General features: G+C 39.7%; 1 protein-coding gene across 1 annotated transcript in view; it reads left to right on the top strand.

Moving 5' to 3' along the window:
* Positions 1-24,752, top strand: part of SOX5 (SRY-box 5) — a 263,340-nt gene extending 238,588 nt beyond the window's left edge. Inside the window, exons 14-17 of the mRNA XM_026868079.1 lie at positions 8,827-8,935; positions 9,855-10,028; positions 16,912-17,128; positions 20,558-24,752. Of these exons, the coding sequence (XP_026723880.1) occupies positions 8,827-8,935; positions 9,855-10,028; positions 16,912-17,128; positions 20,558-20,861 (804 nt within the window). The 3' untranslated portion in view covers positions 20,862-24,752. The remainder of the gene's footprint in view (positions 1-8,826; positions 8,936-9,854; positions 10,029-16,911; positions 17,129-20,557) is intronic.
* Positions 24,753-24,958: the final 206 nt, after the last annotated feature.

Here is a 24,958-nt window from a genome sequence, read left to right as displayed (position 1 = left end):
GCATGCCCAGGGTTAGCTAATAAAAAATGAAACCTACAGAGGGAGGGTCAAATTCTGCCCACGGATGTGTGCATGAAATTCCTATTGAAGTCAAGAACAGCAGGCGAAGAGGCAAGAGAAGGACCCTGCATCCTTGCAGCTGCTGGAGTCTGAATGGGAATTTAAGTCTTCATGGCACTCCAAAGGGCAGAGATTGGAAACATTCACAGACTGGTGTGGATCAGGGGGGACTGCAGCTGTTTATACCTTAGTGGAAATTTTATTAAGCCCAATAAAGATGGATCAACTTCCTGAAAAAAAAAAACAAAAACAAAAACCCAACAAACAACAAACAAACCAAACCACCAAGCAATTGGTTTGGAGTTCTTGTTATGTCTTTTGAGCTTTTTGAGTCATTGGGCTTAAGTTCTAAGCTGTGCCCTACAGCCACAACGGCTAATTACTTCCTTAGATCTCTTCATTGTTTTTACATAATCACGTGTCTCCAGTAGCTACAGCTTTCAGCTCGCTCATGGGCACCAGCATCAGTGCAATACCTCTCTTCGGTGTAATAGAGGCAAAACCTGGTTCTTCTCTGAGTTGTGTCCACAGAGTCTCTTGGGGGATCAGCCTGTCCTGTTCTGCTGTCCTAGCATGCAGGTGTTCACTTAGCTGAGTGACAAACAGCCTCTAGTATGTTTTGGGTGCTGAACTTCACCTTTAATTTTATTGATGCTGATGCTTGGGAGTAAACAAGCTAAGCCCTATTTCATGACTGGAAAAGTGTAGTGGTTTCTTTCTTAGGAGATAGCCTAGGTAGTATGTCAACTTCTTCATTACGGCTGAAAGAAGTGTAAGCAAAGGTACAGCAATCTTCATAATTTGAATGCCTTCTAGGGAAAAAATGGCAAAGAATAGCCTGTATATCTGTATGGCTGCTGTGCAGTTGAGTCACCCACTGGTTAATAAACAATTGCCAGGAAAGCAGAGACTGTGTTCCTGCTTTTTCTAGGTGCACATAGACCCTGTTTCCCAGCATATCCTGCGTGGGTTGTGATTTTCATCTTGTTTCATTTTTGGTGTGCCACCTCTCTTCCCCAATTAACCCTTCCTTTCCTCACTGATCAGCTGTAGCAGCTCTTTCTGACTTGCTGTGAAATCCTTCATTTTTATTTATGTGGCAGATTTCATCCAGATATTTCAAAACTCTTCACAATGGTGGGAAATGTCATGATCTCTATCCTGTTTAGTTGAGGAAACTAAGGTGCAGCAACTGAACAATTCATACGAAGTTGCAGAGCATGTCAGCCCAGAAAGCAGTCTAGATGAGAAACTGGGTCATGTAAATCTTAACCTATTTGTAATCAGCATATTACAGCTGGATCTGGTTGAGGCTGATGCCTATGCCGGCACTGTAAAAACTTTTCTAGGAATGAAGGAGTGTCTCAACATTCTGCTTTGGTTTTGCTTTCATTTTTTATTTCTTCTTTAATGTAATGGGCTGAGCCAGTCCCACCTGAATTTTCATTTAAAAATCCTGACTTGTATTATCTCCCAGAGTTCATAACCAAAGAAAAGGAGAACCTCAGTGTCCTCATTTCCTCTAGAATTGCTACTTCCTATCAGTTTGTTTAAAAGTCAAATAATATATTTTACTGAGGAAGTCATTCTTTCTTGAATAAAGAATTTTTTAAAAATAATCTTGGAGACCTGACCCTTGCCAACTTACTGAGGATTTTCCTCTTTTTATTTCAGTGGACTCTGTGTTGCCTTCAGTGCTTTGAAAGGTACTGACTTGAGAGCCTTTAGAAACCAGAGATTTATGTCCACAATGTATGGCAAAGAAAATTACTATAAAAATTTCAGCAAATTACCCCTGTGACTGGGTGTCTGTTCCTGAGAGGAGAGTAGTTAAATGCCAGGGTCTACTTGATCCATCTGATTCTTTCCCTATAACACCTCATAAGGCACTTCTCTACTGAGTCCACATAGCACTTCGTGTAGATTACAAATCAGGTGAAATGGCTTCTAAGCAGTATTGAACCAATCAGGATTTGAATATATAATGTAAACTGAAAGATATGGTTCCTTTGCCAAGTGATGTAGCCCCAGTTCAGACTGAGTGTAGTAATTCTGAAAGAAGTACCATAAAATAAAGGAAGAGCCACAAATAAAGAATATTCTTCTATTTTCTTACTTCTAATGCTGCTTTTAGGTTCTGTAGGTGGATTATTCCATGAAAAAGAGACATCTCAGATAAGCAAGACTGAAAGAGCTGAGGGGGTGGTGAATGTATTGTTTCTTCATACTTGATTCTGATGCAGCAACAACAACAAAAAATCTCCCAAATGATAAATAGCTGTGACATTATAAATAATCTTTCATCTTCTTTGGTGGTCCACAGAGTTTATGTAATTGGAAGGCTAAAACCCTTCTTTGTTGTTTCTTCCCTTTCCATTAATACAGTAGAAGACTATAAAACTGTGCAGCCAGAAGGGGTTTAACAATTACTGAGTCAACATTTGAAAGTCTCACTCTGTTTTATCATTCTATGCATGTGATTTTTATGAGTTTTACAGCCTTGCAAGTGTTACTTAAGCAGGGTCCATTGTCATGGGAGATCTCTAACTGCTCTTTTTATTTTCCTTTACCTTGTAACATGTGCCATTGTCAAGAGTCACAATTCCACACCCATGAAGAAATTATAAGCTTGAGGTTGTAATTTTTAGATAAGATTCAGGAGTGCTAGTTTCAGTTCCGAAAACTGCTAGTCTTACTGAGGAGCCTTTGGCAAGTCACATAATCACAGAATCATAGAATATCTCGAGTTGGAAGGGGCCTATAAGGATCATTGAGTCCAACTCCCTGCTCCTTACAGAAGCATAATATGTGACTCGGTTTCCCATCTGGTAAACATATATTGACTTTCTTTGTGAAATTTTGTGGCTGAATTCACTGATGACTACAAAACACTTAGACAGTGTGATCTGTTACACAGAAAAACCTGAATCTAAATAGAAGATTCCTCCAAAAAGATCTGGAAATTCTCTTAGAGCAGTTATAGGTGTAACAGAATTTGGACTGTAACAGGGTTTGGAGTGGGACGTAGACAGCACACACAGTACCTGTTTTGAAGTACCATAGCATTAATATGCAGGAGTAGAGCCTGGACTGCAAATAATTCATCATATGCAAAGTTCTGTGCACATCTCTCACTACTGCCAGTCGTTCCTATAAGTTCTTCCAGCTCTCTGACATCTCTAATGCCTACCTACCTCATGTTTTCCACAGCCTGAAAGACTGTGGATGAAGATTTTATTACACAAGCTATTCTGATGTTTAATATTGCAAGAGTCAGAGGAATTGTACAGAAAGATTACTCTTACAGCATCTTTACTCATGTCAGGTGTAGGATAAGACTCTTCACCTTTTTGGAGAGCTAAGGAAAATATCATAATGTTGAATGGATAACCCCTGGCACCACCAGTGTGTCTGATAATTAAAGATGTTTTTCTGTCATAACAGAAGTGAACTTCCATTGCAGGATCATAGTCTAGCAGCTAATCTGTCTAGTACTTTAAGATTTGGTGCATATTGACCACTGTATGTGTTGGAATGGTTGATATTTACTGAGGCTTGCTGAGAGAAGACTTCTGCCTCAGCACCGCAAACCATATTAGATACTGTCACAGGCCCTGCTCAGCAGTCTAAGATAAAAACTTAACTTATCAAAACCCAATCTATTTGAAAATACCACCTTTAGAGTTTAGATGTGGAAATTTTTCCTGCAGAGCAAGATGATAAATAGCTGGACAAACTGCACTTGGAGGGGAGGGGGAAATGGGACATTAAAAAGGACAATTTACATATTGACACTGAAGGTAACAGAGGTAGCAGGCATCAGTGTATTTGTGATTCTTCGGTGAAAGAACTGATGAGCAAGTTTTTCCTTGCAGTCCATAGGTAACCATGTTCGGCTCTCTCCAGCTTGTCTACAAACACATTTTTTTTCACCTGGCCTTTCAGTTCAGTTGGAATAAGAAAAGCAGGAATGTGAAGAGATGTGTCTGAACAGTCCTTCTCTGGTATTCTACACTAGCTGTATCTCTGCAGGCATCAAACTGAGAGGAAAAACATTCCTATCAGGGGAAATGGGGTTAGGGTTAGTGGAGTAGAAAAGTGAACTGCTTCAATAAAACTGCTAACCTTGAATTATGCAATCGGAAAAATAACTCTTGCCAAACTACAATTCTAACGGAGTTCAGAGTACTGTCAGTGTTTGCCAAATACCCCAGCCAAAAGGATGTCTCAAAGAGGGGGAGGAGGGATCTGCTGCCATATGCCCAACATTCACGGTATTCTGGAAGAACTGTGGAGTCCTTCAGGAGTGGAGGCGTGTGCATGGTCTCAGGCGCACCCTGAGTGTTGGTACCACAGTCCAGCACAAGACAGGAGCAGTGAGGTCAGAGGGGAGTAGGAAAATATATCAGAATGTCTTTATTTCTCAGACCTTCCAAGGTTTTGCTTCACATTTGTATAGTAGTGGGAGGAGTTCTGGCAAATGTTATCAGGCTGTTCTACATATGTTTTGACTCTTCTTGGTTTATGTTTCTTCTATGAAAGAGAGTGCAACCAAGTTCTTGTCATTTTTAGATCAATGTTTTGTTAAACTATGACAGCTATCCATGACAGAGAGCCAAGTAACTTTTGCAGCTGACCACAAAACTGAGTCTGACTTGCAGTGCTTAGTCATTTTTATATGTTTTTTTCTACATGATACATTCCATGTGTGTATGTGTTTTTCATTGTTCTTTTAAATATACATTTAACATCACTAGCTCTGATACAAATCAGTTTTCTCCAACGGATTACTTTCTTTGATTAAGTTTTAGAAACTGCTCATCACATTGTGGCTATTGATGACACCTCTCTGGTTATACTTTGAACCATTGGGCTATTGTGGAATTGATTACTTGCTACAGTATTATCTTCTCTGGTTTGCCCATTACAGTTTTAAATGACCCAGACAACCCCTACAGAGAGTCTCTCCTACCATCCAGTAGACATGACCATTAGGATAGTTTTTCCCAACCTCTGATGAAGTTTTTCACAGAGGAAAAAGATTTTTATATGATGCCTTTCAGCCTTTTGGGGCCTGATCCAAAATTGAGATGTTTAGAAGGAAAAGAATCACTTAATCTGTAGCAAGAGATCCCAATGTTTCTTTTTCTGCTCTTGCAGAAATGTTCCTTACCATTGGTTTTCACTGCCTTGTGCTGTCTGATTTTTAGAAGATCTCACAAACCTTGTTTGGTCTCACAAACCTTGAACTTAGACCAACCTTGCCTGTTCTACCCAGCAGTACTGGTTCTAGGCTGCAGTTGATGCCACTCATGCATTGCTCATAGGACATTTTATACCTTTGGGGTGTGGGGGAAAATCTGAAATGAAGGGATTATCACTCTAGTGATTTTCTTGTAGCTTTAAAAACCTGATAGCATGTACAATTTCATCAGCTGAAGTCTCTTTCCTATTTCTTTCTATGCTCAGCAAGACAGTCAGATGTAGAGTTTGATAAAACAATAAAATAAGTTTAAGGTATAGTCTAACCATAGTGTGCAGGAATGTGCTACTACCCCCTGAATTCTCATGCTGTATCACAACTGCTTTATTGAAGTGTGCTGCTGAACCCAATATGCATGTACTCTACCTGTTATCACTGTACGGTACCACAGCTTGCTACTGTTGACACAGCTAATCCAACACAGTTTTAAGAATGTTTAATTTGCTATTGAACCAAGATAATGATGATAAATAGATCCTACTTTTGTATAAAACTGAAACCATTGTAGGCCTCTTGTCTGAAGTTCTTAAATAGGTTCTGTGAGAGGAGGCTGGGCTAGCAATGTCAGCAGGTTGCCAGTTTATTTGGGGTCAGGGAAGAAAAGAGGTGGGGTTTTTTGGAACTTCCATAAATACTTTCTCCATAAACTGAAAGACTCTGTAGGAAAGGTAAAGAAATGCTTCCATCAAGCGAAAAGCAGTAAGTCATCAACTGAGTGTTTTCAAGCAAAACAACATGGGAATGCTTCTTAGCCCCTTTCAAATAGTTTGGAATTGTAAAAGTATTTTTGTATGTGAGGATTGGGGAAAATCATCTGCCGTGTGTTTAATGGGAAGAGCGTAGGACAGGAAATCAGAACACTACTTACATATAGTCAGGTTTTTTCATCCTGCCAGGGCATCACTGATCTCTTTCTGCTCTCCTAATGGTGTTGCAGAGGCTTAAGAAAGAGCAGGCCTTAAACTAATTCTAGCCTGAGTACTTTTTAAACTTAAACATTTCTAAACATTAACATGGAAGAGTACGGGTGGCTGTTTTGACATGCTCTGTTTCAAGAACAATGTTGTGCAGTTCTTTTTAACTGCTATCATTGCTGATTGAATTACATTGTTATTCTCTACATTTAAGTAGCAGGGAGTAAATTTTCACTGTGTTGAAAGGGTGGTCACCCCATGCAAGTGTTTTGGCTGTCCGGAGGGTCACCTCCAAGCACCAGGGCTGAGCAGCGCAACCCGGGAGCTCCACACTCACCTGACATCCCTTCGCAGCCCCTCTTCAATCACTCCTGTGCTCTCTCACTTCATCTAATGTGGCTGTACCTCAAAATGCAAAACTTTGTCCAAGATGGATAGTGGCAGAGCATCTGTAGGCTTGTTAAGTCAAACTCTGATAAACAAGCCGTAGCTGGTGTGTGCCTTGCAGACAGACTGCTGGAGTATTCACTGACCTTAAGACTCAATCAGATCATGTCGGCAGAGTATGGTTCTGAATGTAACTGCCTCCGACTTCAACAGCTGCGTTTACTGCATAAAGAAAAAGCTGTTAAGCCTGTGCCCTTTGTGCTCTCAGCTCTGTTTCCCTAAGAGGTTTATACATGATTCAAGAAAAGTCTGCAACAGAATAACTCCCCTCTCATAATAAACCCAACAAGAGGAGATATTCTTTTATATTTTAGGTTGGTGGCAGCATTTTTAAATGATTTCTGAAATAAAAATTTTTGAACTCTAACATTATGAAGTTGATGGTAAATAGATTTTTTTTCCTGAGGAAAAACTATTGACTTCCATTATCTGTCTGAGATGTATTTGATGAAATACAAAGGCAACTTATTCCTAACTTTCTGTCTGCTCACAGCCTGCTTTGGCAATGAGAGCCAAGTTAAAACCATTAGATCTAAGTTTGGTAAAGCTAAATGCCTGAATAGTTCAGGTGTGTATTCATAGCTTCTCCAGGCTTTCTGGATCTGCTGTGCCTGGCAGTGTTACAGAAACCCTTTCATTTGTGATAGGCTACCTCTACTGCATGAGCTTTTCCTGCAAAAAACAAGAGGATAATTCATCTTGCACACTTTCAGTGGTGGTGTGTCTAGTTATAGAACAGAGCACCAGGAGTGCAAAAGGGATCCACAGTGGAAATGAATGTGAGGAGTAGGAAAGTTAGCCTCATGTTCCCTAAATTATGAGAGCGTATGAAGTTGAGCAGATTCGCCTTGTTTCTAACTCTTTCAAGAAAATCTTTGTGAAATAACTTACATGATTTTGCACCATTCTTTGAATTGCAGATGCAGGGAAACACATTACAGGAAGCATTTCTGTATTCACATTGTTCTTTTTTCTGTTTTCTTCTATAATACAACCCAGTGACATTATTAGGCTATGTAGAATAGTTGTAAAGTCTCTGGCTGCCATGTGAAATCTGAAAGTTTTTTTAGTTTGTTGATCTTTTACAGTCATCAGGAGTGGAATAGAGCAACAAAACACCAATCTCTCTCTCGGGAAGTTCAAAAGAATATTTTTGACTGGAGCCACTTTATTATCGTGCTGTATCATGCCATTTTCTTAGCTTTGTAAAAGGCACAGTGCCTAACATTTTGAGATGTTAGTATTGCTTTCCTGAAAGATTTATTTTTAAACATATGATTGTCAGAAAGATAGAATGTTTATGTGTAAAAGACGTTGGGAAAACAAAAACAGTTGGAAAATGGAACACCTTTGTGTTTGTAAAGTCAAACAATTCCGGGGGAAGTGAGGTGTTTTGAAGAGAACATTGGAATTAATGGCCCTGGCATGTTGTTCTGGCAATGTCTTTAGACACCACTGCAGCCTGACAGATTAATTGGCAGCATGCACTAGCCTGTTGCAATCCAGAGTTCACAGATAGTTCTCACTAGATGAATGACGGATGGGGTGTTAGTAGGGTTGGGCAAAACAGTCTGGACAAGAACACAAACTGCTGCCCAAGTATCATGCTTAATTCAGGCTGACCTGACTAAGTTTGAATTACAGGGTGGGTTTTTTTTTTCCCTATGGGCTGCTTCCTAAAATACTGCCTTTTAAAAAAGACAAAGGGCAAAGTCACCCATGTCTTTGCATTTTGGTTGCAGGCTGGAAATAGAGTAAAACAATAAATACATTGCAAAAGAGTATGTATCATCTAAGTTTCCAGTCCAGCTTTGCAATCCCAGGGAATTAAAGTTGAGAGTTGAAGTATTCTTCAGATGTTCAGCCAATTTTATCATGCTTAACTAAACCAAGCTTTTCAACACTATGAATTTTGCTCATCAGTAGCTAATAAGCGTGTTTAAAAAAAAACTTGGTAGAGTCTGCAACCATAGCCCTTCCAAAATAAATATGATTATGTATTCTTAAATACCTGGCTCGGTAAACTGCTGTGAATGAATTGTTACCCAGCTTCCCTATCAACCTTCTAAATTACCTATGAACTTTGCAGTTACAGTGTTTAATTATTTTCCTGATCTAAATCCTGTCACCTTGCCCATATAGGACAAAACAACACTGGAGACCCTGACTCAGCAACTGGCAGTAAAACAGAGTGAAGATGGGAAGTTTAGCCACACAATGATGGATTTCAACATGAGTGGGGATTCTGATGGTTAGTACAAATGGCTTATCCTTATTTCCAAGGTTTGTGTGTACATGTCAACAGGATTTGGAGGAGAATCCAAGTGCTTTGGAGGCCTGTGAGGAGTAAGAGCAGTTAGCAATAAGTGGCTATTAAACAAGGCAGGAAAAAATGATTCGTGTGGTGTTTTTAAGTCTGGAGGTGATTTTTAGCCTTCTCTTCTGTACACTGCAGTTCTCAAGATTGGACCAAGAATGGATTTCTGATGGCAAAAGGGAATAAAGGCAGCAAATAGATGTGAGATAAATGAGCTCACACAGTGAGTCCATGAATTATAGACCTCGTCATCCATCAGTGATGCACGCTCTGCATCTGTAGGAGCTTCCTTGGTTTGATGAAGCAAATGTAATGTTCATTTCTTTATCTGCCATTGCTTATGTTGTTATGGAGAGGTAAGCACAAAAACAGGCAGATGTGTAAATGCTCCTTTGCAAGTTAGAGAATTGCTTAAGAAAAAACACCTGATACAGCCATATATCACTCCCCATCACAAAAAAAAGTTAGAAGATAGGTAACATGATATGACCAGCATTTTGTAAGCAAGAAAGGAAGAAAGTAAAAAGAAAATCTACATTGATAAGTGTTGGGTTTATGTTACTAAGTAGTAAAAGGTGTTTTAGAAAAGCTGTTTAATGTATGGTGTTGAAAAAAACAATTTAAATTCTTCATCAAGTCTATACTCTGCGATACTGAATCAATAGAGCAACTATAAACTAGACAATATACAATATATTGTGTTTCCTACTGCTTCAAGTAAAAAGAAGAAACACCATTCACCTGTTGTGAACACTGACTCATTGAATGTGCAGCGCCTGACATAGGTTACTGATGGCAGAGGAAGCTGCATAATGAAACACAGGCTGGAAATGTTTTTTCTCTTTCTTTTTAGGAAGTGCAGGAGTTTCAGAGTCTAGAATTTATCGGGAATCCAGAGGGCGTGGTAGCAATGAGCCCCATATCAAGCGCCCAATGAATGCATTCATGGTGTGGGCTAAAGATGAACGGAGGAAGATCCTTCAAGCCTTCCCTGACATGCACAACTCCAATATCAGCAAGATACTAGGTAAGAATGATCAAGTAGGGTTCTTTCAGTAGCAAAACTCAAAAAAACTTTTGACTGACTAGAGCTGAGCACCTGACACAACAGAATTACTGTCTCTAGAACATGTCTTTTGCTACTTAATGATTGCACCAAGGACAACAGTGATAGGAACTTCCACTATTCTGCCAAGTAGTGTACATTAACCATAACCTGAAATGTTCTTGCATCTTTGTCATTACTGAGATTGTGGTGGTGGTTTTGGTGTGAAAACATGAACTGAATAGACAGAAACAGTTCATTTCATTAGGCTGTTGAACAAGCGCAAAATAACTGCTATCATTTATTTGCCCACATATTTCATCTAACTAGATTCTGTGGGGTAGCACACCACAGTATTTGATTTGTGCCATATCACTTTCTGTTCAAATCAATGGCCATAGGGAAAAAATCCTAAAATGCATCCTTTTATTTTATACACTGTCAGTTTTAAATGATTTTTATTATGTTTCTGTTATATTAAATTTCCATTTAGTACATGATCTCTATCACAAGCTGCTTTTATTATAAATATTCTGAAAAGAATCCTGAAATCAAAAAAAGAATCATCAGAACTGATTTCCATATCCTCCACTCTTCACATCTCAAGCAATATTTGTCATGAACATCATCTACTGAATTTCATGCCATTGTCTTCCAACTTTTCACTACTTGCTCAAATTCCCAGGACCACATTCCATCCTAATTTACTCCTCTGTGACACACAGAATGATACAGAAGGTGAATAATGAGGATCTCTGAGGCCAATGAATTACTGTTCTGCAGGGAAAAAAAAAAAAGATCTGTGACCAAATTGGAGATGTTGCATTTTTACCAATAAAAGACTGTGTTACAGGACCTAAGTGTCCCTCAGGCCCATGGGTAAAAGCTTAAGCAGGGAAAATGTTTACCTGAGCTGCAGGTCTCATTGGTTTTGCAAACAACCTGATAGATGTAGCACAACTGTAATGGCAGCATTAACCGTCTGCAGGGCTGGTAAATATGCTGAGTTTAGATTTGGCTGCACCTCGATTCTTGTGTTCAGTTTTGGGCCCCTCACTACAAAAAGGACATTGAATGACTCGAGCGTGTCCAGAGAACGCAACGGAGCTGGTGCAGGGTCTGGAGCACAGGTCGTATGAGGAGCAGCTGAGGGAACTGGGGGTGTTTAGTCTGGAGAAGAGGAGGCTGAGGGGAGACCTCATCGCCCTCTACAGCTACCTGAAAGGAGGGTGCAGAGAGCTGGGGATGAGCCTCTTTAACCAAGTAATAAGCGGTAGGTAATGGCCTCAAGTTGCGCCAGAGAAGGTTTAGACTGGCTATTAGGAAGCATTTCTTTCCAGAAGAGGTTGTTGGAATGGGCTGCCCAGGGAGGTGGTGGAGTCCCCATCCCTGGAGGTGTTGAAGAGTTGTGCTGACATTGTGCTTAGGGATATGGTGTAGTTGAGAATGGTCAGTATTAGGTTAATGGATGGACTAGGTGATCTTCAAGGTCTTCTCCAACTAGACAGTTCTGTGATTCTGTGGTCAGAGGTTTGAAGTTTAGCTTGATAAGAGTAGTATTATGAAAAGTTAGTAGGGGGCAAGTGGAAATGAGTTAAATTGGTTAGAGAGGCAGAATGTATTGGCTGTCAATGGCAGATGTGACAATATTAACCGATGATTAAAAAGGTGGTATGATATTACTAGATTAGTTATGGAAACAGGATTAGAAGGCTAAATTGGTTATGTTGATGGTAAAATAACCTTATACTGGTTAAAAGGGATTATACTGGTCAGAGGTATATGATGTGATTAGACTGAGGACAGGGCAGTAATAGTTTTGGTCTGTTTCTAAGTTGAGAGTAGACCTGATTAAACCTGTTTTGAAATAATCAGCTTCAGAAATCTACGAGATCATTCTGAATGGCCCTTTTCATATAGAAAGTACAAAGAGAGCTTGATGTTTTCCCTCTTAACTGATTGTTTTGGATAACAACCTCTGACAGCACGCTGCTAATTCATTCTGCTTAAAACAGGCGCTTGAGCTGGGCTGACATTTTACGTAGTCTCTGGGGATCCTGGTTGACATTTTAAAGGGCTTCTAAGCATTTTATAATACTCTAAAATCTGGTTTTAATAAGCCATTCTGCTGAAATTGTTAACATAAGGAATCACCTTTTACTATTTGGCGCTAGATCAGGGAGATATGGGGACATCTTTTTCTGATTAGATATACAGTAGTTGGAGTAAAATGTGCAAATTCATTACAGATCCTGTTGAGGTGACAGACAGTATAGCTGACTCCAAACTCTTTCTGTTTTGCTGCCAGATACAGGGAAAAGCAAGGTCTGAAGCAGTAAGAGATGATGTTTCTATTTCTTTCCAGCATCTTATTTAATTTTTTTATTCCACCTGTGCAATGGAGAGGGATGTCCTGACGTCTTCTTTCTTGACAGAAACATTACAAAGGTCTTCTCTCAATTGCAAAAGGCCAGCCTTTTGAAGACAGCAGGGAGTTCTCTGTTAACTGGCATAGGGTGAGCAACTAGAAGCTTACAGTTCAGCCAGGTATCAGGGTCTCTTTATTAGAAAGCCACAATTTTTCCTTACCATTTTTTAGCAGCACTGCTACACATTGAAGTCAGAGAGCTCGTTGTCACGGGGAGTAGCTTAGATGGAGTTGTCACCAATCAAGGGTCATTTTTATAATAGAATAAGATGAGGTGCCCTTCCCAGCACTAGAATTCTTTAGGGATTATGTTTGACACTGTGGTATTATGTTTTGAGCATAAAAATTAGATACATGGATTTGTCACTAAATTCATCTGTGCATACGTTTGTCATCCATCTGTTCCTTGCAACTTAAACTTGCAGATAATAATTTTTTTTAGTACATTGTTAAAAAAGTGTTAAAATGGGTCTCTTGGACCCTAACAATTTAATAATGCATTGTTTAGATATTTTTGTAAATACTTTAATTAAATTTACTGAGAAATCTACATAAAGAGATGAGGAAAAGATGAAGTTAGATACTACCTTCAGAAATTCTTTTGTGGATGTGCAAGTGTGTGAATACAAACCTATACACATACCTATACATTATATGTGTTTGTGTATGTGAGGATATCATTTAAATGTAAAATCAGCCTGATTCAGATAATCAGATTCAAAAATGTCAATCTAATGGACTAAAAGTTAGGCAATATTACGAACAGCTGAAAAATCTTGTTGGAGAAACTTGGATTAAAACCAGTGGTAAGAAGAGCTCCTAACCCCACCTAGTACTTGTGCATGTGTGCCCGAGCACAAGTGCCAGGGCACACATGGAGGCATCTCTTCTCTGTCCTGGACATAAAAAACAAGCCCCACAACCATGTTCGCAGTGACTGTGTGGGCACAGCTCCAACTGTTCTAGCTCACTTTGGGGGCAGGAGCCATATTTGGGGCTGAAAAGTCTTCTAGTTTTCTCATCTATTTTCTAAATACTTCAGCCACCAGATTAGGGAGAACCGTGCAAGAATCCTGCTTGTCATTATGTATGCATCCAGGGAGGGGAACGGGTTATTGTTGTCATAGTCAAGGAGAAAAGCCTTGCATACTTGACCCACTCGGAGCTTTCTAACACAGATGGTGAGCAGAAAGCTCACCCAAGAGTGTAAATCTTCCCTTAAAAAGAAAGATTTTTCAAGATACTTCAATAATGCCTTGTTTGGGCTTGGGCTTGGCACTGTGCATAGGTACCCGTGCCTGCCTGAGTGTGTTTATAAACACATAAAGCAATGGCAGATAAAGCCATTACAAATATATTTTGTTCAAGCACAAGGTATTTTTAACCAGTTTTAGTATGTTGATTGACAGTAATCATTCATAGCTTAGCTTGTCTGTGCGTGCAGATTCAAAGATCAGAGTTACATATTCTTCAAACTTCTGAAATTTCAGATTAAGGCCAATCACAGAGCTGGATGGATTTTACTAAGAAAATAATTGAAAAATATAAAATGTAAAAACAAGGGTTTATCATCAGAAAATGTGCCCTTTTTCAAAATTTATTTTGACAGCATTGGTTGTTTAATTATTTACGATACTTCAAAACATACTAGTAAATTATATTTAGTACATTTTGTAAAAACAGTAAAGTCATAATAAGAGGAGGTATCACTGCAGAAGGCAGCTATTAAAAAATTTGCTAGAAAGAGAGGTGAGACTGCCAGGATTTTTGTTGTATTGAGTTTACGGTTTAGTAAGCAAAGACATAACAAATGACATTTATGTATAAATATTGTATGTGCAACTGTATGTACAAATATTATGGATCAAAATTTCAGGTTTTATGGCCCTGATCCTGCAAAGACTTATGTGTTTGCCTAACTTCACCCACTATTTACAGATCTTTTCATGTGAGGGAGTAGGAATCTGCCTGCCCGGATCTGACTGTAGTATTGGAGCAAGTGAGCTAGCACAGTGAAAGAGGAATTATTCTGGGATGGAACATTTTCATGACAATTTTGCAACAACTGATTTGAATTTCTACCTTTCTGTCTGTCCATCTGTCTCAAAATGTATCTGAAATCCAACATTGCAAGTCCCCTCACAGTGTCTAAAGGAAATGTCAAGATTTGTTTAAAGGCTGAGGTTTTTGACTTTATTATTCATAAATAAAAACTGATTCATCAGCAGGAAATGGGGCTGGGGCTGTTTTTCTAAGCCACTGGGGCTACAGCAGGTTTGTCATTAGAAGACTCTAGATTTAGACCAACTTTTTTATTTGCTTCATATGCTAAAATGCCAGTGTACCAGTGTCTGTGAGGTAGAATTTGAAGGTAGACCTACATCTGGGCATCTTCCAGTAGAGCTCATATGCTTTACCCTGAACTCCTAACATCATTCAACACAGTCCCTATCTACATTTCCATCTTAAGCAGCATTAGTGGGTGTTAAGTGTTTTGACAGTCTCCGCATGTTTATCACTGTGTCATTTAGCCCAAAATTTAGGAGGTACTACGAATGGAAATTTGGTGTCACTTTTTCTAGCCACTTTCTTTGCCAGAAAAAGCTTGGAATAATTTCTCTGCAGGAGATAAAGCTGCCCACCAGGCTTCTAGCCACAGAGGTTTGCTGCCCTGTGTAAGACAGTCCTGACACAGAGCCCTGTGCATAGACACTACCTCAGTATGACATACAAAGTGCTGTGCAGGAGTTTTAGTCCAAGTCCTTAGAAACCATCTAGTCACACTAACATGGTCATGTGCCTAAGCTAATAACAATGTTATTAAACTGTTTCCCATTCCAGAACTCGCTGGAGGATCTCTGCATGTTACGTGCTGTAAACATAATGAAAAATGCCATTTTTTTGACCCTAAAGTAATGTTTGCTAAGAAAGGGATGTCCATTGCCCCTCTTCAGAACAAAGGCATCATTATTTACAAATCGATTGTCTGTAGGTGTAGGTCAGGCTGTACCAGCCTGTTATCCCTTTATTGCAGCTTGGAATAAAGATTCAAAGAGCAATGTGGAAAATGGTGTCAATAATCAGAGGGGGCCTTTCTAGAGGGAACCAAACTGTTTTCTTTCCGGGGAAGGGATAACTTCACTCTGTATTGCAAGTCTTAGGGGCGCAGTGAGGTAAGACCAGCCCAAGTAATAGCATGAGCTAAGTACAGTATGAGTAACCATAAAAAAATAAAGAATAAGAGGAAGTCAAGTATGACATATGACATTATGAACCCATTAAATTGAGAAACTATTCAAACTTTCTTCCAATGGGAAAATGGACTATTTAACAATAAAGTTTTCCTTCTAGGCCACACATTTCACAGCTTGGACCATTCCTGTTATTTGAAATGTATCTTACCCTGAAGCACTTCTGTAGCTCATGGAAAAATAAAACAGGGTGACTGATTCAAGAAATTTTACTTTCTGCTTCCATATTATGTCTTTTAAGAAATATTAGTTTATAAATTTCAAGAAGTATCTGAAAACAATAGTAAAGTCTTCATTATTTCCCTAGCTCAAATATCCACACTAACACAGGCAGAGCGTCAGAAACAAGGCTGCCAGAAATGAAGCCGTAGTGCGGCTCCACGGAGGGGTATGCCAGTATCCCAGTGCTCTTCCCTTCATGACACGTTCTAAATTCTTAAAGTTGGAGCTGGCAGTGTTCAGCAGGACTTGGTCTTAGAGTTAAAACCCCACTGAGACATACAGGATAGTTTGTAGCTTTTAGAGGCATTGCTTCAGGGTGTTTGCAGGCTCCTGTACCCAGCAGCATAGCATTTATGATCAGTTCATATTCTGCTTCTCACAAACCTGGAAGCTAGAAAGGTGGGGCGTTTATGATTAAAGACTAAGCTGTAGACATGTTGATATCCAGAGTTTATGCCTTGATCCAACCATGGTGGAGCACAGCAACTAGATCATAGCACATGGTAGTGGTACCTCCGCTAGAACAGGAGGTAAAAACAGGCCCATGGCCAAAGGAAAGTGGAGGGGATGTAGCCGACCAAACTCTTCGTATCTAAGGGGTGTTTGGCCATTCCATTAAAATACACTGCCTTGTTTTCTGAAACAAAGTGTCAGGGATTGCTCGTTATCAGGATGATGGTTTTGCTTCCCACATGAAAGACATTATAATGTAGATAAGTTTCAGTAAAATACTGAGTCAAAACTTCCAGTATCATCTCTCTCTGCCTCTTGGCCATACCCAAGAGGTTTACCAGTCAAATACAAACAAGACCTGACCCCTGTCTAGAAGCTCTGACAGATTCCCAGCCCAAAGCAATATGACCGTAGGTATTTGTTCTGGGTGACCTACTTGTTTCTCTGCCTTTCAGTATTTGTGGATGAGTAGAATCTCATTTCTCATTCTTTCTTTGTTTGTTTGTGACAGGATCTCGCTGGAAAGCTATGACAAACCTGGAGAAGCAGCCATACTATGAGGAGCAGGCCCGACTCAGCAAACAGCACCTGGAGAAATACCCAGACTACAAATACAAGCCAAGGCCGAAGCGTACCTGCCTTGTAGATGGCAAAAAATTACGCATTGGCGAATACAAGGCTATCATGCGCAATAGACGCCAGGAGATGAGGCAGTATTTTAATGTTGGGTATGGGACCTTTAAAAACTACCATTCTTTTTAGAAGAGAAAATTTTCAGGGAGAATTCTTAATTCAGTGTGGTAAATGTTATATTTTATTGGCAAGAACATTATATATTGCTAACAGAATACGAAGTTTATACTTTAAAACAATGTGTTCCAGGAGGAAGTTAGTTAGGGATTTATTTTGTTGGCTCTGCTGTGTACTCATCTTAGAGCTTTGGCCAACTGTCTCATTTCCACTCTGATCATGCAAAAGAAAAAAGGAAAAAAGCTTAAGATTTTCCAGTGAAACGTAAGTCTTCTAATAAAGCCTTACAAGTATTACTTTATTATGAGGCCTCAGAGATTATAACTGAATGAATCTGTGGTAGTGCTTCTTGATCCAAAAGCCCAAAATGCAAGTTTGCATTCAGTATGATCTATGTCAAGTGGTCTCCAAAAGAACTGCTGAACATACTGAACTTGAGCTGGAATATGGACTTGGCTCAGTTAATTCATATCAGGCATGAAGTTGTCTGTGTTGTTCATTGTGATGGTATTTGTCATACTAGGGAGTGTCTTACAGTACAGTAAGCTAAATGCTTTGTGTTGAGCATAAATTTCAAGAAGACTGGTTCTGATAACTAATAGATCAGCTTGATATAGTTAGATTAAAATCTGCCTAGAAAACTAGCATGTATTTTCCTTCTGCAAAGACACCTTGGTTTTGGTTACAGCAGATCAAAAGAATTGGAAATAATCAAATATTCTGCAGTATTTCTATATTCACTCCAGAAAATGAAAAGCTACACAGTGGTCTTAAAAAAAAAATCAAAACCAGCAACAAGAATGACCCTCGGAAATAATGGAATTTGTGTTCTGAATTTGGAATCATTTTAATACTGAGTTGCACGTCTCTCTAGTTAATGGCTAGAAGTAGCAATAAAGAAGGGCATATCTGTCCAGCAACTGTTAAGTGTCATCAGACTGTGTTTTAAACGGCTACAGTGTGCCTTGTTATAATAAGCCGCTCAGCAGAGAAATTTGAGCTGCTTAACCCTGTGGCGCTGGCAGGTCCAGTGATCCCAATGGTAAGCACTGAAACAAACACAGGGAAGTCAGCCAACATTTGGCATCAAGAGATTAAAAAAAAGAGGAGGGGGGCCTTCTGGAAAAAGAATAGGTGGCAACAGAGCCCCCAGAACACTGCTTATCTGGTTAACATGCATGCTTCATCATGGGAAAAAAAATTAACCTTGTAACATTCTGCATATTTAGCTTTCCAAACAAGGCTGACATTGAAATCAAGACATTTCTGGAGATAATTTGCACTGGGGCGTTAGAGCATAGAATCTATGGTGAAATCTTTATAGAATTTACTGCAAAGAAGCTGATGACTGCAGTGGGGTCAGTGTTTGATGCTGGCAGTCACAGCAGTACAGTTGCATTCCTGGTTTTAGTTCCCCATCTGCTGCATCACCCAGTACAGGTCATTTCGGGCTAAACTTCTGAATGCCACTCCCACTCCTGCCTGGGCACCAAAAGAATGGATTGGGTTTACAAGAGCTCTGGCTGTGCCAGTTGCTGCAACATGCTGAAAGCCTGTCTGAAGGCATCACAATGTGAAGGATTGGGCATTTTTTGCAACTCTTGGACTTAGTGCCTCCCTGTCTCACTGTCCTCCTCTTTAATGGTAGTGTGGGAAGCTCATCTCACTGGAATGCTGAGAGCCCTAATACATTACTAGCTGAGGACTGCTTTGAGATCCTCTGGAGTGAACATCCTATAGAAGAGGAAAAATACTATTCTTAAATTATTTAATATTTGAAAAGCACTATGAAAAGCACCATTTAAGTGCAAAGTGTTCCTATTGTTAAATATTAAAAGCAATTTAAGTGTGCTGAATCTTGTTACAGAAATGCTGACTCCAGAAAACAAAAGCCTTCCTACTGAATAAAGAATAAAATGCAAATCAGATATGCTCCCTAGTTTAAGAGCTATATCTTCAGCTGAGACAACTTCTACTTGTTTCAGGAACACAGAAATAAGAACTGTGTGGAGGGAGGCCTTGCTCGAATGGGAGGCAGGAAGCATCTGAAAATGCAGCAAGCAATTCCAAACAAACGTAAAGCTGTTTGGCAGAGGAAAGTCTTTCAGGATCACTGTACTGTGCAAGGCTTACTGTACGGCCAGGGGAACAGGGGAGGGTTTCATTCTTAATTAAGAATATTCATCTCAAGAGGCTCTGCCCTGTCTCCTGTGGCAAGGCTTTTCAGTGCAGATGGACACACTGCTGATGACATTACAATGTGCAGCATGTACTGAAGAGTATTACTGCAATAGAATTACTTCATGCAGCAAGCAAACAAAAGGAGCATGAATTTTAAACCTCTAGGCTTGTTGGGACCCTGAAGCTTCTCAGGGAAACAAACACTGGTATAACACAGCTAGTGTTCTTGATGCAAAGGGAATTTCTATGGCCTGGAATAATTCTTTCATGACTGCGGACAGGTTTCCAAGGCTTAGAGGCCATATAAAGGCATCCTGTAGAGGATTTTCTCAAATGCTCATGATGCTTGCTTTTTATTTAATTAATGCATGCTTCTGTTTTAAGTCTGCCTTTTTGCAATTTTATCCACCTTCTTTCAAAGATTATGCTTTTCACAAGTGCTGCTCGCTGTGGAAACTGTCACCTTCCAGTGGAAGGCCCTTAGTGATCATCCTGTAAACCCATGTTGTCCCCAGAAAGCCCACTGTTCCTCTTCTTAATAATGACCAGGTCTGTGACTGAATGTGGAATAAGTATTGCCTCTTTGGAGAGACCTGCCCTGCTTTTTCCTCATCCACTGGTAGATTTCTACAGTACCTCCTCATTCCTGTGTATGCTGCCTAGCCCTTGTCACATCTCTCCTGTTAGCAATGTGTTACTTTTATGTCTACTCCTGCTAGCAGCTTGGGTTACTTAAAAGGAAGATTTTCAAATTGAAAATTTGACCACAATTGAAAGGATGTTTAGTTTTGGCTGGCAGCTCATGGGACACCCACTTTAGCTAGTAAAGAAGTTTGCATCACGAGCGGGCAAGCTGAAGCTGTGTAGTTCAGATAAAGCTAGAGGTGTTTACAGAGATAGGGTTTTGGTTTGGGCTTGATGTTCATTTCAGGAGCATCAGTTGGTGAGTCTGGAATATTGATGTAAGGGTTGTTGATATATTGATATAAGGCTTGATGTTCATTCATTCATATATTGATATATTGATATAAGGCTTGATGTTCATTTCAAGAACATCAGTTGGTGAGTCTGGAATATTGATATAAGAGTTGTCCTGCATGAGCCATCCAGGAGCTTCCTCTGCATGCCCAAGAGCATACGCTATGAGCTTGCAAAGTGCTGTTGTACTTACTCTCCCTTTAATGCTTCTAGTATTCAAACGTCCTTTTACTTTTTCTCCATGGCAGGCAACAAGCACAGATTCCCATTGCCACCGCAGGTGTAGTTTACCCAGGAGCCATTGCCATGGCAGGAATGCCTTCCCCACATCTGCCCTCTGAGCACTCAAGCGTGTCCAGCAGCCCGGAGCCCGGGATGCCTGTCATCCAGAGCACTTATGGCATCAAAGGCGAGGAGCCTCATATCAAGGAAGAGATGCAGACCGATGACGTCAATGGAGAAATCTATGATGAATATGATGAGGAAGAGGATGACCCCGATGCAGACTATGGGAGTGACAGTGAAAATCACATTGCGGGGCAAGCCAACTGATCAGGGTCCGAATATCTTGTGACCTCAAGGACTTCAAGGAGAAAAGAAAAAATAAATAAAGCCCCATCTGGTTTATCCTTGCCAGTGGCCAAGCACATTAACTTTCTCATACACTGACTGTTACTTTAACTGTTAGTCTTAACTAGTTGGGACATCAGCTGACTAATAGACATCAGCCTGCATCAGAAGAAAAAAGGCTCAGAAGAAAGGAAACAAAGACAACGACGACAACAACAGAATGATATAAGCTATGGGTAAAATAATGCCAGTAATTCAGCTGCTATACCCAAGCACTGAAGTCTTACCCGTCGACCTTTTATTATTATTATTTTTTTTTCAAATAAACTTTATGGCTGTTTGTTCTACAATGTTCTAGAAATTCTCACTCAGGTACACAGTGCCAACAAGTGGCTTGTGAATGTGTTTTGTTGTTTTGTGCTACAGTTTAAAGAGAAATAATTTTTTTTTTGTTTTTGGTAATGCACCTGACAGGAAAGAAAAAAGATAAAATTCCTTTTACCCTTTCTGTCTCCTCCTCCTCCTCCTCCTCCTCCCTGGCAAATCTGGGTCAGAAGTGTGTGTGTGTGTGTGTGTGTGTGCGTGCCTGTGCGCGTGGCTGGCAAGGAAGGAAGTGGGGAGTCTGTTTCTGTTAACCCCAACAAGCAATTATTTCTTTTCAAGAGAGGACTTCTCTTCATCAGTTGCACACCATACTGAGTCTTTGAGCAAGTGCCAAATTTGTACTAAAGCGCTGAACTAGTCCAATTTGCTTTTTTTTTGGTTGATCTCTTCTTGTTTTGTTTTTCTTTTGCATTTCTTTTGCTTCCTGCTCTGTCTTAAGTTAGGACAGTGTTGTATCTTAGACAATCCCTTGAAGAACCTGATATACCAGCAGCTGGTGAGATTAGACATATATTTTTGGGTTTGGTTTTGCTTTTTAAAGGAAACTGTAGGTGCCATTCTCAGGTGAAAAGAGAGAGAGAGAGAAACATAAGAAATTTAGAGAAAAAGTATTTTATGGTCTTGGATTTTCATGTGTGCGTGTTTATGGTACTAATAAGAATAATATTGGACTATTGTGAGCAAAAAAGCATGTTCCAGAATGAAGTCCTGCACCCTCCAAATGACTTGGTCTGTAAGGAACCTTTGCTCTTCATTTACACTTCAAGTGGCAGCATATACAACATAAAAAAGGCTTGTCCAAAATGCAGTTTGTTCTGCACAGGACAGGACAACACCTCGCTGAGTGTAATTAGGTTACCATGATGTCCAGTTTTAATTAACTCATACCTTCAGGGTGGTTGAGTACTGATCTCTGATTCCACAGGAAATTTTTTTTCAACTGACATTTTTTTCTACTTTGTGCTTGCAGAAATCCATTTTTTATCAGTGGGATGTTTATGTAGGAAGGAAGACTCATAGCTATGAAGAGATTTCCATATTCAGAGTGGTAATGTAAGACCCTGAACCTTTGTGGTGCTGAGTTTCCCTAGCTGCTGCATTTCACAAGTGAAAAATTGTTCTCCTGGGCTAAAATATTTTCAGCATTGTTCTAGAGCCCTTAGATGTGTCACTTGGGCAGTTTTGCCTTCATTGGGCAACAGCAAGTAGGTGAGGAAGGTATATTTACACATCCTTGTAATCCCAAGCAGGAGTTAGCCTTTTGTATTTCCAATAATGTAACTGAATGTTACTCTTTTATTTCAGAAAAAAAGAATGTAAATACAAGTGAATCAAAGAGTCTCATTTCATCTCCTCACTCTGTAGGAGAGGACCCAGGTTCATGTAGCAAGACAGAAGCATTTAGATCTATACCAACCAACCAAGTTTACCCTAATGAGGCAAATTTAGCCCTTAGTACAATCAGCCATTTAAGTCCAGGTGCAGAATGAAAAGGGGCAGGTAGGAGGAGAGATTGAGAAGGAGGGTCTTTCTTTGCCTCTTGCAATTCCACTTGAAGTGTAACTTGACGTCTGCAGACCTTATGCAAAGCAAACAATCAAATGCCATTGAAGACTTAGGACGATACTCCGACGAGCAGTTTGGACATGTGATAGTTTTACCCTGCAACATCTGTTTTATTTTTCTCCCATTTTCCCTTTTTAAATTTCCACCTCTGCCTCGAAAAATTCTTTTCTATTTTCTCTCTCTCAGAAGATTTGCTCTGAAGTTATGCTTGGAGTAGCTGATCATATCCTCCATGTCAGAGAGGGTTCTTTTTGTTTGTGTTTTATGACTGTGTTGGGTTTTTTTCAGTTGAACTGCCTCTTCTTGCTAGTGTTGTAATGGTAATTCTAATTCTAATAATAATAATAATAATAATAATAATAATAATGGTCAGCTGTTCCCAGATTAGTAAATTATATATAATTTATTTTATCCCCCCCTCCCCCCATTTTAACTTTATTTTATTCTGTTCTAATTTGGCAGTGCAGCAAATGAAGCTGTTAGGCTGTTAGGATACCCCTCCCCACCTTGCCTTTTTATATATATATAAATATATATATATACATATGAAAACAAATCGCTTCTTCTTCTGCTCACACCATTCCTCTTTCTTTTATTTTAATTTTGGCCCCAGCCATGTCAACTTCTGATGTTTATTATGATGGAGTGAATTAATGGGAGTGTTGTTTTCAATCTTAATTAACTTCTGCTCTCTCATCACTCATTTTAGTTATTTAATTACACCAGTCATCTAGAGCCAATTTTTTTTGAAGCACTCTGTTTGGATAAGAAGGAAAAAAAAATAGACAATTGTTTTTATATCATTATGTACAATGTGAAAATGAATATTTGCTCCTTCTTTTTTTAAACTTTTAAATTTGTTCCCTGTCTTTGTGAACAAATTACTTCTGACTCTTGTGGGTTCACCTCACATTTGCTGGATGGTTGATTTCCACCACGTTATAGAGACTCTCTGGTTGAATTGTGTCGCTTTGGGCTACCAGAATACTTTGTTTTAGCTCCAGGTAGGTGCCGCTGCGGCAGGCATGATTGGAGCAAGTCTTAGACACGTGGGCTGGAAAGCTGGTCTTGGGGATGTCAATGGAAAAAAGGCCCTTTGACTTCAGCGGGACTGAATTTCAGCCCCGTCTCCATGGGCAGGATTTTTCCTGCACTGGAGGTGTGCCGGGGCTGCAGAATTAGCTCTGCTCTTGGCAGTGGATGGCACAACAGAGCCCTTCTGTGGCCGAGCTCTGCTTTGCTCACTGCCTTGGCCTGGACTAGGGCTCAGATGAACACTAATTTTGTTAGTGTACACATTTCCATCTGAGAGACTACACAAGAGCCTGTGGTTTGGTCAGGCTTTTTGAATGGGTAGCTTTAGCAAACTATCCATGTCCTGCATTTGGATGTTGAAACCAATGCAGCAATGTTAAAAATAAAAAAGGCCCCCCCCCAAAAAAAGTCTCTGGGGTCCCAAGCCAGCAAAATACTTAACACCTGTGCTAATGTTTTGTTGGGTCCAAGGATGAGCACCCATATGCCCTTCAGCAGTAGGAGACCAGATTTGAAAATGTGGCCCTGTTTATCCTGCTTTAATTTCTTAGAAAATACAAAACAAAGCAAAACATACATTTATAAAAAGATATTCTTGTCTTGTTTCATTTTTTTCCTGTGTTCTGTGCCCTGGAGCATGTAGAAAAACCAGGTTAGAAGAGATTAGGATCGTATTAACCTAAAAGCGCAATGAGGCCCTAATGCTGAGGCGGACTTCCTTCCCCTCTTTCCTGGGAACCTGATGAGTGAGGATGGTCTTGCAGTGCTGCTGGGGGAGCATACAGTCTAACTCCTTCTAAATTGGGGTATCTGCTTATGCCGTGCGTCTGGCGAGCTTACAAAAGAACAATACCAGCAGTGGGAAAAATGGGAAAAGAAGAAAAAAAACTGAGGCACTTGCTTCTAAGCTCAATTAAATAACACAGAGTATATCCTTTTTCAATTTATTCATGCCTTATATTAGTAAAATAGGATTTTTAAGTGCATTTAACATCTTTATTTAACTGTTCCGCTATATTAATCAGGCCCCCAGAAAAGAACACTAGCTATTATTCTAGCATTTAATTAGTTTTGTAACCAAATCCTCTTATTAC

The sequence above is a fragment of the Athene cunicularia genome (assembly GCF_003259725.1).
Source record: "Athene cunicularia isolate RWA chromosome 1 unlocalized genomic scaffold, athCun1 chr1_part2, whole genome shotgun sequence".
Taxonomy (NCBI): domain Eukaryota; kingdom Metazoa; phylum Chordata; class Aves; order Strigiformes; family Strigidae; genus Athene; species Athene cunicularia.
Note: the sequence above shows the minus strand (reverse complement) of the source record. Positions and strands in the feature narration are given on the sequence as shown.